The 16,494-nt window shown below is 40.3% G+C and overlaps 1 protein-coding gene across 2 annotated transcripts; it reads right to left on the minus strand.

Annotated features, from left to right (window-relative positions):
• Positions 1 to 2,317: 2,317 nt before the first annotated feature.
• On the minus strand, positions 2,318 to 9,906 carry tbx1 (T-box transcription factor 1). 2 transcript variants are annotated; one of them, XM_033973338.2, is made up of 8 exons: positions 9,327 to 9,906; positions 8,027 to 8,366; positions 6,752 to 6,853; positions 6,432 to 6,603; positions 5,580 to 5,735; positions 4,901 to 4,968; positions 4,015 to 4,115; positions 2,318 to 3,403 (listed from the first exon to the last, which is right to left on the minus strand). In XM_033973338.2, exons 1-8 carry the CDS (start codon positions 9,511 to 9,513, stop codon positions 3,012 to 3,014), a joined length of 1,518 nt encoding a protein of 505 aa, XP_033829229.1. In that variant the 5' UTR covers positions 9,514 to 9,906; the 3' UTR covers positions 2,318 to 3,011. The 2 variants fall into 2 exon arrangements, with proteins under 2 accessions (XP_033829229.1, XP_033829228.1); XM_033973337.2 differs by having other exon boundaries at positions 2,319 to 3,403; positions 8,027 to 8,417.
• Between the last annotated feature and the right edge of the window lie 6,588 nt (positions 9,907 to 16,494).

Here is a 16,494-nt window from a genome sequence, read left to right on the forward strand (position 1 = left end):
CACACACAAATACTGTACATTTGTTTTAATTAAAGCCATATAGTCAAAAAATATATATCTTATGACATTTTTTCACAAATTCCTTAAATGACTAAGTATTCTAACAGAGCAATAAAAGAAACATTTTTTAAATTGCTATCTATTTTTTATTAATACATCTGGGTTATAAACATTTAATTTTACACCTCATTTCATGCAATAATAAACCATGAGAATCTTTCTACTTTGCAATGATGATGTGTTATAATTTTCCATGTACAACATCTGTCAGCAATATGATCCAAATAAGAGATATTGTAACAAACCTGCTCTAGTCTGAAGGTGGAGTGGCTTGTGTGTGATTCCCATCCCTATAGGTACAACAACATAGCCCCAATGATCGCCCTGTCACAGCAGATGTTCCAGATGCAGTCGAGTGTCAAACGATACTTTGAGCCGCATTCTAATCCATCCTCTGCCTCCTCATTCTTCAATAGCAGTCCTTTGGCATGGTCCGGGACATCTGGGCATATTCACAGTTACAGAGAGTCCAAGGCAGGCAGGTTGTTCTCCTTTTCCTTTGGGCAAAATGAATGATAGATCCAAAGATTATGGTTTGAAATTGGCTAAGCCCGCTGAAAGCATGTCTGTAACTACTTAGGTGCATGCGAAAAAATGGATTAAGGAAAGAATGCATATATACAAGCCATAACACTGATCTAAACAAAGCAGCGGTGTAATACAGTAGGACTCCTCCAGTTGGCGCCATTTCACACATGAAACGTGAGCACAAAGTTATGAAATATAAAAAAAAAATGCTTATTATTGGAAAATAAATTAAATAAAAATAATAATCTATTTGGATCTATCTTGCCTCTAATAAAAGCTTTTCATAACGACGTCTGTTCTTGTGTTATTTTGTTTTTGCAAAATAATAATATAAAAAATATATTATATTTATATTCGCTAAGCCTCCACTACAGGTTGTGATATTTATATTCTTGTCCAAACTTGTTGAAATATGTTGTGCCATGAATACACTAAAGGGATAAAGTTGAAGCCCTGATCTCTGGATGTATCCTTCCGCACCTGCTGACCGGCGCCTCTTCTCTCCAGGCGGCCGCGCGCTTCCACGCGGCCTCTTCCTGACCACGTGACCTGACAGGTTAGTTTGGGGATACCGTTGGAAATAATCACATGTATGCTTATTTTTACGATATAAATGGGATCTAGGCGTGTGTTAAAAATGTATTTGCTGCTGAATGAACTTATTCTTACGCGGGATAGAAACAGCTAGCTTTTACGTGTGAATTGTTTGGATTTTTAACACTTGCTTCACACGACCATCAAACTCAGTACGATATTCACCCACAAAACTAAACGTCCCTAATCTAATCTTAAAATAGCGTAAAGATTATTTAACCTTTGACACTTTTACAAGCCATTTAACAGGCAGAGGTGAGCCGTTGTCCGCTCTCAGGCAGCAGCTTCAAGGAGGAAACTAATCCATGATTCAAATGAACAGTTCGGTTACGTTTCCTTTTGTATCGTGACAACCACAAATCCCAAAGCAGTGTTTTTCCTCCAAACGAGATTAACCTTGACAACAAAGCCTTTCCCATACAGGACTTCAAATGGATAATGGAAACGACAAAGCCAACAGGAGGGGTACACTCCTAAAATATCAGGGAACTGTCCCATTAAAAATGAACAATGATATCCTTTAGAGTGAGAGGAAATGTACTTTTCCAGTGTCTGCGGCCTGACATAAGACCTTATTTATGAGCTTTACAGAGATAGGCCTAACTGTGAAGGCCTACTGTGAAAAAGACCTCCCTTTTTTGTAGTTTAGGAAAATATGCAAAATGGACAAAGTGCATGCCCCTGGAAATGTGGATTTTTAAAAATTATTTACGTATTTATTTTTATTTTATTTATTTATTGTCAGTATCTTTCAGCAAATCCATTAAAACACTCCTGGATTTAAATTGGACGAAGACCTACTGACCATACATATAATTGATCTCAAACTTTCTGCATAAACTTACTACACTGAATCTTATTTCTGATTATTTTCATTTTCCAAATAGTGCCTTTATAGTTTCAAATCTGCTTTATAAAACATGTTGGGGTTTTTTTCTATACAAACTTGGAAGTGTGGTCATTGAGTGCATGTTGCTTTTCCTCTGAATCCAGATGCAGATTGGAACATTGGAAGAGCTGAGCATAATGCAGCTCCCTGATGTTTGGACAGCTCTCTCTCTGACTGTAACAGCGGTGGATACCTCGGCCCATTCAAAAGCCAGTTCGGTCTGAACAATGCTGTCAGTGAGGTAAATGCTTTCTCTCTCTGCCTCCAGCACTGACACTGCACACACAGGCCTTTTGAATGGAAGATTGGCACATATTTTTTATGAATTACAAGAATTTAATGTTTATTTTACACTTTACAGAACAGTCAACTGCTTCATTTTTTTATTTACTTTGAATTGCTGCAAGTCAGTGCCATGGTACAAGCTTCTCAGAGTGGCTCAGGATGTTCCAAAATTTATCTTTTTTTTTTAATTTTTTTTTTTACATCAAACAAAAACATCCACGGTGTGTTCCCTCTCTGATGAGCTCAGCATGCAAACATCTTGTCTATGCAAAAGGCTGACAGACTATATAACATAATATGGCTTTTTTGAAAGCATTAAAAACAAGGCAAAAAAAAAAAATCACAAAGTGCATCAAACACAAAAACAACTTTTCCAGTCCGTGATCAAAAGTTGGGCATGAAGATTCCTCCTGGCTTCTTCACTGTCAACACTGCTCCTGTTTCGGCCCGATGTGGGATAGGCCTATAGGTCAACATGGACCTTTTGTATTGGCTCAGAGCAGGTGCCCAAACTTCCTGCAATGGCGCATTTGTTTAAATAAATACCACAGTTTTTAGTCTGTGAATGCACCACTCAGGTTGCCTAGGACTCAATAGACAGGATTGTTTTGCCTTCATCCCGCAGTGCTTAGCCTCTTTAGCCCACCAGCCGTCATTATCTTGGCCCGTAGTCGTAGTTTGCCGGCCCACTAGTGGCAGAGTACATATTAGCTGTGGCGGGGTTCATATGATGGTGGTAGGTTGTGTGCCGAATACTGGGTAAAGGATAGGGGCTTGGCCTGGTTTTAGCACCCAAGTAGTGTTCGTAAGTGGTGGGGTATTTGTACGGGTGGTGGTGGAGGGTGTCCGGGGGGAGGGTTGCGCCGGGGTGGGGTTCGGGGCGCAGGTCGTGGGGTGGGCTGGGACGTCCTGTGGTGAGGGGGACGGCGTGGAGACCTCCGGGGACGGGTAGGGCGGGGCTGAGGACGCGGGACATGAGCTGGTGAGCGGGGTCGCCGTGGATGGGGGTGCCACTGGGGTCCCGCTCGTACTCTCGCCGGCTGTCCTCTGCAAGAAGAGACATGTGTTAGATAGAAAATAAACCTCTTAAGTGAATCTACAAATAATAATTTCAATATGTACACATGAAAATATACATAGCTTTGTTGCACATAAATAAAGGAAAGCAGAATATTACTACAAAACTATTACATTTCTTATTTTAACAAGCCAAAAAAATAGAAGTTAGATTTTTTTTTTTTGTAGATTTAATTTTATGTTTTTATATATGAAATAAACCAAACTGCAGCTCATAATATGTATTAAAGCATAGCAAGCAATATAAAGCCACTATCTTCATATTAGTTTTCTTTCTTTAGCATACTGCGTACAATTCTTTATTTAGTAACACTAGTTTACTCTACTTACAAACCCGTTGACCTTTGTAATGGAAAAAAACCCCAAAAAACTAGTCTATTACTATGTCATACGTCGTCTCTGATATGTCAGGAGCTGATGAAAATTTAATTAAAAGTCTTTTTGTGGCCAAAGTTGATCCAGGCGTCTAAGATCTGAGTGAAACTATGCTACAAAGTGAAGAAAGGCCCTTTAGTCGGTGACTGTGAATGCTTCATGTTTGCACATTCTGAATTGTAAGTATAGCGTGTTGCTAGACAGACCTTTCTCTGCGCCGTTCTGCTGAGGGGGAGACGACATGGGGTTTCTGGTTCTGGCGAAGGCACTCATAATTGGCAGCGAGCCGGGCCGGTGATTCCTGGGCCTGCAACAGGGGAAAGGATACAGTTACATACGGCCAAGGGTACATTTTCTTTATTATATTTTAAAATGATGGATGCATAGTTTAAGAGTTTACACCATTACATTGTAAGGAACATTTCTGCAGTGACAGGCCACTATTTACTATTCTGGGCTGTTAATGTAAACTTAGACTGTTTAAAATAATCAGAATCTTGCTGATAATGGAAATAAAAGCTGAAATAATAATCCAGAAGGCAAGTTAAATTCATTTGGCAAGAGAAGGGTGGGGTTTTGGACTTGGCTAATTTGTCAGTGACAGAAGGGTGTGCTTGAGTGAGTTTTTAACAATAGATTGTGATTACTAAACATTATTATCTTATGGTGAAAGTTCAGCTGTGTGGGGCAAAAAAAACTGCAACGTGTGGGGGCAGATGAGCTGGGGGTGGGTTACATTGCAGTTGTTTCATTATTATTATTATTTTTTATTTTTTACACATTCTTGAGGTAAAAATATTCTCATGGCGCAACAAAACAATTGGTGAACTCTGGGACATCATTAAAAAAATTGAGATTTTAAAATGTCTGTTATTTTTCCTTTTTTATTTTTTTTAACAATGTAATTTACAGATTTACATTTTTGGTGATATTATTTTTGCATCTATTTATTTTGTCTGTTCACATTCAATACTGCCATCACTCTACGTTTTAAATTTTTTTCTTGAGTAGCATGAAGTAATAATATTCTACGAGTAACATTCTGACTTTCACTTTCATGCAGAAACACGATGTTACTTGAGTGCTTCTTACCAGTCCTCTGGGTCACAGTCCCTGAATCCCTTTGCGAAAGGATTGCTGGCTATCTTTAGCTGTGTGATCTGCAAAACAAGGCAAAATCAACATTATGCACCATGCCAGCTCCCCACATGTTGTTTTGACTGGACAAGAAAGTGTTGAAACATCTCATAGGGTTGCGTAAAAAAGGCTACATTTGTATTGTCTTTTCAAGCATTCAAAACAATAGTAAATATTTAAGCAAACTTCAGCATTTGTATAGTCTTATGGAATATATTTATTAGTCCCTAAATAAATAGTATGGCAAATATTTTTAAGTCTAAACCCAAAACCTTCTTTCTGTTATTTGTCTGTGTGGATGTGTGTGTCCTAAAAATAATAAAACAAGCAAACAAACACAATTTAAACTGTGTAAATATGTATATGTACACGTGTGTATATAGTTTTTTTTTCAATTCTTGAGTTGGAAAAAAGGCTAAGTTATGAGTCATTTAACGTAGAAATTATAGCATAGCTTCCCGCAGCCTGAAAATAAAAACACCCTCTGGGATAGTTACAAACAGCATGCAGTCACCAAAAACAACATTGAATAAATCTAAATATATAAATATAGATAATGATATAGGCGAATGCAGTTTGAATAATTGAAGAATAATGTATGTTAGGGTCAGAATAATGTGTTAGGGCCTGTTACCCGGTGGTTCTGGTACGCAGTGACCGCCGTGAAGCGCGTCTCCTCGAACACAAACGTCTTGTAGTTTTCCTCTGCGTACTTCTCGCTGTCTTTGCGCGGATCCACGTAAACCACGTGAAACCGGGGCTGGTAGCGGTGCATCGAATTTAGAATAATCTGCAATCAACAAAGAGCACGTGAATGTTTTCAGCATTTGGAGCCGAGTAAAGCCTACAATAAAACGAGGTTCAAAACAATATTAAAAATACATCGTGGGCTCTCAGAAATGCGCAGTATGTCAAACTGTATGTAGGCCTATTTGTTATCTTTTTACTAAATGAACTGTAAAGCATAAACACTGGACAGTTGATGGTGTATGCGCACATGTCAGGCTCTCCTTTCCTCTCATGAGTATTGGTCACGAACTTTCACCTTTTCTCTTGCACACAAAGGAGTTGAGAAAAGCAACACTTTAGTATCACGCGTCTGGTCTGATTTTCAGTGGTGAAATATTCCATTTCCTTTCCTCCCTTCTGGAGGTCAGCCTTGTGGGTTTCTGGCAAACCTTCGTCAGAATTACAGGCTTTATTGCCTGTTAAATCACGTGTATCGATCAATCTGAGAGCGCATAAAGATAAAGCTCTATTTTGCAACCCGCACCGTTTGGAACATTTTCATCTAAACAGAGCGTGCACCTCCATTGCGTAACAACTTGTAACGCGAATTGTGTCATAAAGTATCTGCTGAACATTGTCGAGTGTTTCCACTGTCTGTTCTCCTTAATTACAATCAATAAAAGGTGTCAGACCTGTGCGTAATTCTCTAACGCTTTAGACTGTGTGCGTAAAATCGTGTTGTGTACTGATCACTTACGTGGCCGTTGTCGTCCAGGAGGTTATTGGTCAGTTTGAGTTTATCAAATGACACGATCTGCTTCATCCACTGCGCGCCTTTAGCTGGGGAGTCCGGGTGGTAGTGCACCCTGCCCGGCGTAGCAGGGTCTGCCTTTCCCGCTACAAGCCACGAGGAGCTGTGGAAAGCATACCTGTGGAACAACACATGCCCCGCTCAGAAACGCGTTTTCTTGTCGCGCTTAATTTGTAGTTTGGAGAAAAGCAGTGTGCACTTGGATTTTTTTTAGACACAGTCCTCACTACTCACTTTCTAAATAAAGATCTTTAAAGAACTTTTACCTGTAACGTTTGTCGTCCACCGGCAAAAAGTCCATAAGAAGCATATAATCTGCCATCGGGTCCATCCCAAATATTTTGACTTGAAAAGTTGGAAACATCCTCCTGTACAAATAACAAGTTAATAGTTGTTATTTTTATTCATCGTTTCAGTGTATATTTCAATATATAGGCTATAACAACAAGCATTGTACGTATTGCTAAATAAAAAGATGTAATTGCTGTGCGTAAACCTGAGTGGAGAGTCTTGATTTCTTTTGACCCATGCGCAAGTCACTTTAATTTTGCTTCTGCTCTTTTGACGATTTCCAGTAGGTAACATGCACGTGCTGAAAAAACATTTTCTGATGTCTGAAACTATAGTAATAACTATATTTAGACCTACTTTATCTTTATGTACAATATGCAGCTTTTCATTTATATCCGCAATGTTTTGTGTAACGAATAAAACGGGTTTTTTTCTTTTCAGTTTACGAATTAGTCATAAAATGATTGTGTAAACTGCGGTGACCACCAGCACCTTTGGTAATCCTCCAAGTCAGTGAAAGGGATCCTAAAATCAACGCTCAATTAACGTCAGTGTTGTGGCTAGGTGAGGCTGGAGGAGCTTTTAAAGTGCTCTGCGGATCTCCTTTCTCCTGTCACACTGAAACTTTATCCCACTTTCAACATGAAACCGATCATCAACACACTGGCATTCTACAATTATATAAAGGAATCATTGGATCTAAATCCAACATTAAGGTTTTACTACCAACAGCAAATTTCACTCGCGCTTTTATTTTAATCCAGGCAAATTTAAATGAATGACAACAACATTTTTTCCTGATCCAAGCAGCTGCTAGACCATAAGGCTCTATAATGCTTCCATCAGTAAAAGTGTTACAGTCAAATCCAATAAAACAGGTATAATAGCACATATGATTACAGTTATATTTAATATGAAAAAAACTTCACACTGTTATCAGATGCTGCCAGTGTGGCAGATATCATATTAAATCAACAAATGTTTGCAAATGTAGGCTCATTAATTCACATGCAACTGTTAAAAAAATTAATGCCCACCAAACAAATGGTTTCAAAGCTCCAAAATATGTTTTAAATGAAATAAAATTTCTAATAATAATTATATTTGTATCACTATAATATTCTGTTCTTGTTCCATACTAAAATTATTTTTAAACATTGGAATACATTTTAATGTAGATACTAAATTTGGTAATATTAAAATAATATCCCTCCTGTTTGTTAAATCCTTGATGCCTGTGCTGCGCTCACCTGCCCGCCTTAGTCACGATCATCTCTGTCCCGAGTTGATTAAACTCGTCCCATAATGCTTTCATCTCCAGTTGAACGTTAATGTTTGCAACTTTGGGGTTTTTCTTGACGATGTTTTTGCTGTTTGGGGTAGAGTTAGAGGAGGACGATGAGCAGTTAGGTGTGCCTCCGTCGCTCGGCGGGGCCTGGCCCGGGTTGGAGCCCGGGTAGTTGTAGCTGTGCTGCGCAGTGGGGCACGGCTCAAAGTGGGACTCATGCTGACCGTATGGGTCCCCGGGGGACGGAGAGAGGTGGTAGCCTCCCGGCGTGTTGAGGCTGCTCAGGCTGCTCGTCGTGAAGGCTGCAACATCGCAAAAATGGGACAGCTGCGTCAGCCACGGACTGGATATGGCTGAAATCATCCCAAAAAAGTGGATTTACTAAATGCGTCAAAATCGTTTGTCAGTGAAAATACATAGCAAGAGGCTCAGTCACTCCCAAATGTGGATGTCACAAATGTGGCATATTTGGTTTAAAAGTGTCCGTGTTCAATAATATCCGATTGCATTCAAAACAATTTAGCTACTACCAGCTAAATCTTTCTGAAGGTGGCGAAGTCGTTCCAAAATAGAAGTGAAAATAATACAATTGCGAGTGCGTAAAAACGGGCGGCCCTGCGGATCAATCGCTCTGTGTAACTCCTGGAGTATTGAGTGTTCAAGTGTGAGGCAGGCTGGTCTCTTATCTGACGCAGAGGGCCTCCCCTTTGCGATAAAACCGGTTCTTATTCCTATGTAGATAAGGAACTGCAGGTAATGTGCCTTTTCCTTGCCTTGGGACGAAACTGACTGACAGAAAAGCGCGCCCCTTTAAATGGCCTTTCCGGCGCCCTGTTAAACTTATGGATAAGCCCCTAATGCAAACAATAGATGCGCTGGAGTCAACAAGGTAAACACTCATTAATTTGCATGAACAAACAAACAGGTGACCCTGGCCAGCTTCTGATTGGGCAAACGGATCAATGGACAGGACTCGGTTTCTCGTTTCTCTTAACGCGCAGTATTTAGGAAAAGTTGGTGATATCCGTTATGGATTAAAGTTGACTGTGACAACAGTGCTCTGGGCATTTTTTCACACTTATTTCATTTATGGTATTTTGTACTCAGCGCGCTCTTGGCAGTTACTTAACTTTTTTTTTCTTGCATTTGCTTCATACAAAACTGTGCAGCCTACTTTTGATTCTGCAATTTGTAAACGCGAATTGGGGACCACTGTTGAATAGGACAGTGTTGCAACCGTATGTATTAACAAACCCATTTACCTTCCATTTCCCGGGTGACAGTGCTGTAGTGCATTTTAAAAGACGTGCTGTTGTGCAGGTCTGGCTTGTCCAGGCCACCGCTGCTGAGTTTATCAAACGCCGCGTTTCCTGTTAGCTCCGCAGCCGAAATCAGAGAGGCAATACTGAAAGCATTGGCCTTGGGAGACAGGGGGCCGCCGTCGTCCATAGGCGAGAGATCGAGTTTTTAAAAATCTCCCTCCGCCTTCCCCTCCGCTTTCCAACCGTGCAGAAAGCAGGAGAAGGCACACAATGGGCAGGAACATGCGCCAAAACGGGACTCTCACATTCCGCCACGGCGCGCTTCGCAAGAGTTGGAAAAAGTATTCCCAGAGTTTGGTAAAGGCGAGAAAAGCGTTCCACAACCGGTCTAAAGTCCGTCCTGGTGTCGGCTCATAGTTCACTGACGGAGCAAAGGCAGTTTCTCCTCCGGACGGTGGCGAGGTGGTGTCATCTGAGTCGTACCTTCAGGAGACGCTACTACTGCTGCGAGAATGTCAGAGAGGGCTAGATCCACGCCTCCTCTGCGCCACCAGGAAAAAAGTGCCTGCGCTCTGTACACTGTGTTTTATTCCATCAAGACCTCGCCAGTCATTTGTACTATTTTGAATCCAGACAGTGCATGACGTTGGGATGAAACGTCTTTGTTTTACTGTATTGTTGCTCCCCACTGACTCAAAGTGCTTTGCTCAGACTGATTCACTGCAAATACAATATTCATAAATAAAAACATTCACAAATTTTACAGTGCGTAAATGACGTATGGCTTTAGTCCCCTTTTACGCATAGCTGAGTGCACTGTGTTTTCACCTATGTAGGCAGAACCATAAAGAATTTATAATGAACAACTTGGACAGTGTTCAACAAACTTTTCTAAGCCAATTTAACTTTATTCCATTGTAATTCCCCTTTACAATGGGTTATTATGCGCTTAATGGCTTTAAATGTAATGCCACTTTAATCTCGGCATTATGTTTTATACAGTCCTGCTTTACTCACACTTTTAGGGGTATGGGTAGCTGTTTCAATAAGAGACTGCAAATAAAGTCTACTTAACATATCAGGCCCTGTATTAAACTTGACCTTGTGCGCTCCGTTGGCACTGTCGCTTGTCCTGCTCCTTTAGTGCGCGCCAACCAAAAGCCAAACCTTTTTTTTGTGGACAGTGGCCTCCGAATAGAGCCCCATTTACACAGCAACGGGTGAATTAAACGCGGAAGGCTTCAGCGGGGCACTAATGAGATAAACCAGTGAAGGGATTAGGGTTATTTGTTTTGGATGTTTCGCCGCTGGAGCCCGTGAGCATAAATAAACCTCAGTCTATTTGTTTAGGGAAATGGATAGTCTAGATTTATTACTTGGAAACATTGAATCATTTCTTTAATAAGCTGATTATCAAATACATTAAAACATGTTTTGTAATATTTTTTGTTATCAAATATTAAGCCGATGTGCAGCCTCACGTTGTCATTGCAGGTCGGAAGCGCCTTTTGTGCAGCTCAGGTGTGAACAGACGAAATGCAGAAGCACATCGAAATGGAAAGAGACTGGAATTTAGTGCAGGCCGCAGCAGGGCCGTGCTGCCCTCACGGAGAGAACAGTGCTGTCCTAAAGACCAAGTTCATTTATAAACAGTATAAGGAAAACGAGTGGTCTGTTTGATTTTAAACCCACAAATATAAGTCTAATTAAATATATATTTAGGCTTTAGCAAATGAACAAATTGGTATTTTTTTACAAGTGGCAAATCTCTAAAATGACCTATATGAATACATATTAGGTTACTCTTCCTTTCTGGCAAATAATTTAAACATATAGCTTACGTTTAACATTTTATTTGAATGTACATTCACATGTTCCCCAAGCACTGCAGAGCCTGAGTAAAGCAGTTTTCCATCATTCACAATGCATCATCGCACACGTTTGGTTTAGTTTATTTTTTAATCCAAATTGACTTTAAAAAAAAATTATTATTATTTTACTTATTTTCATTATTATGTCTGTGAATAATATTACGCGACCTTCTGTGGCCTTGTGGTTTGTGACGCACTTTTACGCACGGCTGTTTACGAAAATAGACTCATTTGTGTCCGCTACAAACTTCCTAAAATATAAGCCTAACCTTGAAGTTTAACAGCTGATATACATTTTTATGTGGCACTCACTCATTTGTTTTATAAAGGCTAAAATTGTAATGTGGCTACACATAAAAACTTAATTAAGTCGTAAGGCTGTTCCAAGAATTTTGTTGAATAAGATAATAAAAATAAAATGAATAAAATGACCACGCAGCCATGCTTTCATTTCTCAAGTATCTGACTGAATGAAGCCGTTTATGGCGCTCCCAGTCTGTTTCTCAGTATTAATTGCCCGCTCACATCATTTCACATATAATAAATCACAGGTTAATCCGCTGACCGTAAACACGATGATTTCTACATTCATGTTGCGTGACTGAGACTGTGGGGCCATGCACGGCTGCGCGCTTCACGCGTAAAACCTGAGCTTTTCTAAATATTAGTGCAAATCGCAGAATCAGAAGAGCGGAAGTGAGCTGTTGACCGCTGACAGCCGAGGCCAGACCCTCTGCGCGATACGCACCGAGAAATCAATAAACGCTCCCCAGGTATAACCTCAGCTGCAGCCACACCACGTGACACAAGCCTCAAATAACCACTCGGTTCATCATATTTTACTTGCACAGGCCAAAGTTTTAATTTCGACAGCCAATTTTACAGATAATAGATTAATGTACTAGACCGCATGTGCACTGGCCTGTCCTCAGAGTAAATACTCTAGGCCTGCAGAGCGCATTTTCTCTATACATTTCGAAACGTTTTACCGCAGTGATGAGTAACTATTATGCAATTATCTGTTTTGTCCAATTCCAAATTTTGTTTAAGGAATCAGTCATTTGGTGGTTAGTTAGATATTTACTGTGCAAGTGGCCAACTGATTATGTCACAATAACAGTAAGCACCAGTGGGCTATTTGAAGGAAATTGTTGTCACAATTTCAGTAAACTGAAAAAGTCAAATACAAGGTTAATGTAGATGTATTTTTTGTCTTCACAAGGGCTTTGGAAAATAAGTAAATAAATAAATACATTTATTGACTTATGTTAGGCTTATATTATCTCAAAATAATACTAAAACATTATTTCATTAAGTACGAGAGTTTCATCTCCTTCCCCTGAAAGTCTTTTTTCTGTCCAGTCTGGCTCTACTTGTGGACATGAAGTTGTCAAAAAATGTAAACTTTTTAATAGCATATGGCGCTCTCTCTATGGCTAAAGATACACAAAATATTCTGTACACTGTATGTCTGTACACTAATGAAATAGCCAACATTTTGCTGTTCTGTCTCAAACATTTTAAGAATAGTTAAATTAGCATCTCATTTTGTCTCTACGGTGTGTCCAGGTTGCATGCACTTCTCACTTTGTAGAAATAATTATTTACTATTACTAAAGTATTAGTAACAACATTTCTTAGAAAAGCATCAGGAATGCTTGTGTAGGACATAGAGAACGGGAGTTGTGGGATGGGGGGTATTTGGTCAGATCTGTTTTCAAAATCACTTCTTCTTTTTCTGGCTGTTCTTTGTTTTAACACTGGGAAGCTTTTAGCTTTTGAAAAGTATCCTTTTCTATCTGTAGCAGTGCGGCCCCAGTCGTCATCACCTCGCCTCTCCCCTCAGCCCTATTGGAGCGCCGGTAAATAGCTGGCATTCCTACCACAAAGAAGCACTGATGTGGGCCCTGGGCCTCCCCGATCTCGTCAAATTAATAAGGCCTTTCTCCTGGTGGAGGAGGATCTGCAGCCTTTGTCTCTAATACGTCTTAAGCCTCATATTAAACTCAAGGGCACCGTCTGGGCTCATTATAAATCCATCAGTGCCTGCTTGGCCTGTCTCTGTTAGTCCTGAGCAGAGAAGCATCCTCAGCCCTTGAGGCCTCCTCCTTATCTGCCCCTCCCTGCTCCCCTCTGGTGCACTATTTATTTGAATATGAGAAGGTCTGCTTGTTGTTTCTGCAGCTGAGGTCTGAGTCTGAAACCCCCCTCTCTTCATGGCTGCCCCATCTGTCCTTCCTCAGTATCAGCCGCCTCGCTTTTTCAGCCGGAGCTCTTCTGAACTTGGACACAGGTCTTAAAGGAACTGCATGTACCCTGTACTCTTACTGTTTTAAAAAGTTACTACAATCACAAGCATGGGTTGCCATTGCTTTAAGACACAAGTTTTTTTTTTCTTTTTGTTCGCTCATTGAGCTGCAGAAGCTGCACTAGCACTGATTAATGATCAGCTACAGGTGCTGGGGTTTTGGTAGTGAAGACTCAGATCAGACAGTCCTTTTGAGGTTTAAATCAACTGCACTTGGTGACTGCATGCGTTGACGTGGGTATCATGTCCATTAAAGTGGACCCCTCCTCACCGGGACAGTGAAATTACAGGATCAGCCGCATACACTAGGATCTGACCTTGAGGAATGCCGATACCACACCCCTGAAAGAGACCGTGCTGCAAAAGGAGACAGGAAAACGGGCTACAATGTGGCTTTTTGTTTGGGTTTAGTATAGGAGATTTGGCGCGAGTGGGGAATATAGGCCTTCCTGTGCTCCTCTTCTGAGATGAAGAAGCAGGAAGTCACACAGGAGGTAAACAATGTGCAAAATGGAACTGATACCAGTGCTTGGAATTCACGCCCACATCCCTGCCAGTGTGATTCATGTCGACTGGTAATGGACACATTTTCCACTTAAAGACCTAGCCGCCATTTTACAGTTGCCCTTCCAGCGCGTTTGTATATTCAGTTTGGCCACTTTTTTCTTTCCAACTTGTCTGTCGAATAAATATAATAAAACTATGAAATGCGACTATGAAAGCTTCCTACACCAGAAAGATGGGGAAAAAAATGACTTTTGATGGATGACTATTATAGACCTTCATTTAGGTGTTTGTCATATCTTGCAACATTTAAAGTGATTAAAGTCTAAAGTGAAATGCACAAATAAACATGCATCACTATAATATTGCAGTAATATTGACGTGGCCTGGACTACTTCAGGGATACATGCTCTTCTTATTGAACTTAGAATGTCTTTACAGCTCAAAAGAGATCTGGAAAAAAAGACTTTACTAGACTACACGCTCATGCCTTGTGTTGGGGTCATTGCTATTGCTTTGTCAGCCATGTCATCACGAAACTGAATCTGTCTAAGACTTCTTGTCCAATCAGAATGGGCTTTGGGCTGTCCGATGTTGACTGCAGCGATCCATCATGGTGGCCACTCCCTGCCACCACACGTTTGTTTTGATCTCTTCCTCCTAAACACGGTGACAGTGAAAGATGAGGGACCATGTGGCAAGGCCGGCTCCGTGCCACGCAAACCCTTAGCACATGCGGCTCTTCTGGGTCAAGGCTGCGAGCAGTTGCCCCGGTAGTGTGGTGTGATAGCCATTTTGAATTAAACTGATCCCATATCGACCTGGTTTAATAGTTTAAGAGCATTAAATTATTTGATTTGCATGCCACTTACGAGTTGTTTTATTGAAAGCTTCGCAGTTCCTGTTAGTTGACTCCCTTGACAAACATTTTCTTACAAAACATCTGGATATAAAAAGTGATTCAGATCCTCACCAAAATGTAAAACTTTACTGAGAAGCCCCTTAGAATAGTAAAGTTCTATCTGCGTTCTGGGTCTTTCTGCGATATTGAGGTTTAAATGGCCCATATTACACTATTTTCTGATCCATGTTATAGTGTTGTTTCCTCGCTAAAATATTCCTGGAGTTGTTTTTTTTTTTTGTTTCTTTCACGCATGTTTAACACACAAACCCTGTATATTTACTGTGAGTTCTTCTCTCAAACTGAAAACACTCTGTTCCACTTTGTGATGTCACGTGGTAATACAGGAAGTGCAAAGTGGTTTTAAACGCCATGCACTTTCACTAGAATCATTTGGATGATTTCAGCCCTGGAACTGCCCATCCACTGAGCTAAAGGTAAAATGTATCTGTTAACTTGAAAACTATTGCTTCATGACATAATTTTGAGCATTTTGAGCTTTGAAGATGTAGACTAATAATAAAAGACTACTCAAACGTGTGAATGAAACAAAACACAACTCTGGATATATTTTTTAATGAGGGAATAGAATTATAACAACACAAAACAGATAGAATCTTACAATTCAAAGTTTTTTGAGGAGGTAACAGCATTATAACATATCTTCAAGCTCACAAGAGTCAATTTTGTATAATATAGGACCTTTTACAGTTCTGACCACTCACAGAGAACAATGGAATCGGTTAATGAGGTTTGGCTCATATAAATCTAAAAAAAACACCCAAACACACCCCTATAATTCACTTGATTTACTTCTGCCTTTATCATCTTACTTTTCATCACATCTTTTACCGTACTTTCTTTGTATACTTACACGCTGAACCCAGATTACAAATTACCATTCACCCTTAAAAAATGTACTTTTATCTCAAAATGGCCTCCCCGCAGCACCCTCCATAGTCCTCCGGTGGGGGGAGGTGGTCTCTCCTGTCCGGTCGGCTAATTACAAACCCGACAGTGTAACTTTAGGTGACGGGGGCATTAAGGCATGTTGACTTGGGTTCGCAGGGGATCGAAGCTGACACCGAGGCCGGTTCCCTGCAGAGCGGACAGTTCCTGAGCCCCCCGCGCTCGGCTGCATGGGGGAACAGTATATGGAGGGGTTACTGTGTGGCCCGTAGTCACAGTCACATGACCATCTCCAAAACAAGCACTGCTGTGTCCGTAATGTCAAACACTTCCTCCATTAGCCCGCTGTCGATGTGGCTAGCAGCACTGGAGAGCCCAAGCCAAACAAAAGACCCAGAGATGACAAGGGTCTGCTTTTAATGAAACAGTTCCCTCTCCCATTGTAACAAGCAGGACACAATATTTACATAAGGATTCCAGTGGATTTTACAGCATGTTTTCAGTTCCATAGTATTGTTTTAACTTTGCTTTGATCATTTTCTAAGTTAGTCACAAATGTAAATTGATGCCTGAGATAATGCAAGTAAAAGTTACAATAAATGCATTTCATAAATTAAAATTAAAATTGTCAAAATAAATAAAAATTCAAAAGTTATACATTTAGTAACAGTGTTG

This window comes from Periophthalmus magnuspinnatus, chromosome 9 (assembly GCF_009829125.3).
Source record: "Periophthalmus magnuspinnatus isolate fPerMag1 chromosome 9, fPerMag1.2.pri, whole genome shotgun sequence".
NCBI lineage: Eukaryota > Metazoa > Chordata > Actinopteri > Gobiiformes > Gobiidae > Periophthalmus > Periophthalmus magnuspinnatus.

What these genes read in the sequence shown, in the direction of transcription:
- tbx1 (XM_033973337.2), bottom strand. Translation starts at nt 9,513, where the DNA reads ATGGACGACGGCGGCCCCCTGTCTCCCAAGGCCAATGCTTTCAGTATT. An exon ending in TGTCACCCGGGAAATGGAAG is followed by an intron (nt 8,418 to 9,326) that starts GTAAATGGGTTT and finishes GGATGATTTCAG; the next exon opens with CCATATCCAGTCCGTGGCTG. An exon ending in CTGCGTACCAGAACCACCGG is followed by an intron (nt 4,969 to 5,579) that starts GTAACAGGCCCT and finishes CTTGTTTTGCAG; the next exon opens with ATCACACAGCTAAAGATAGC.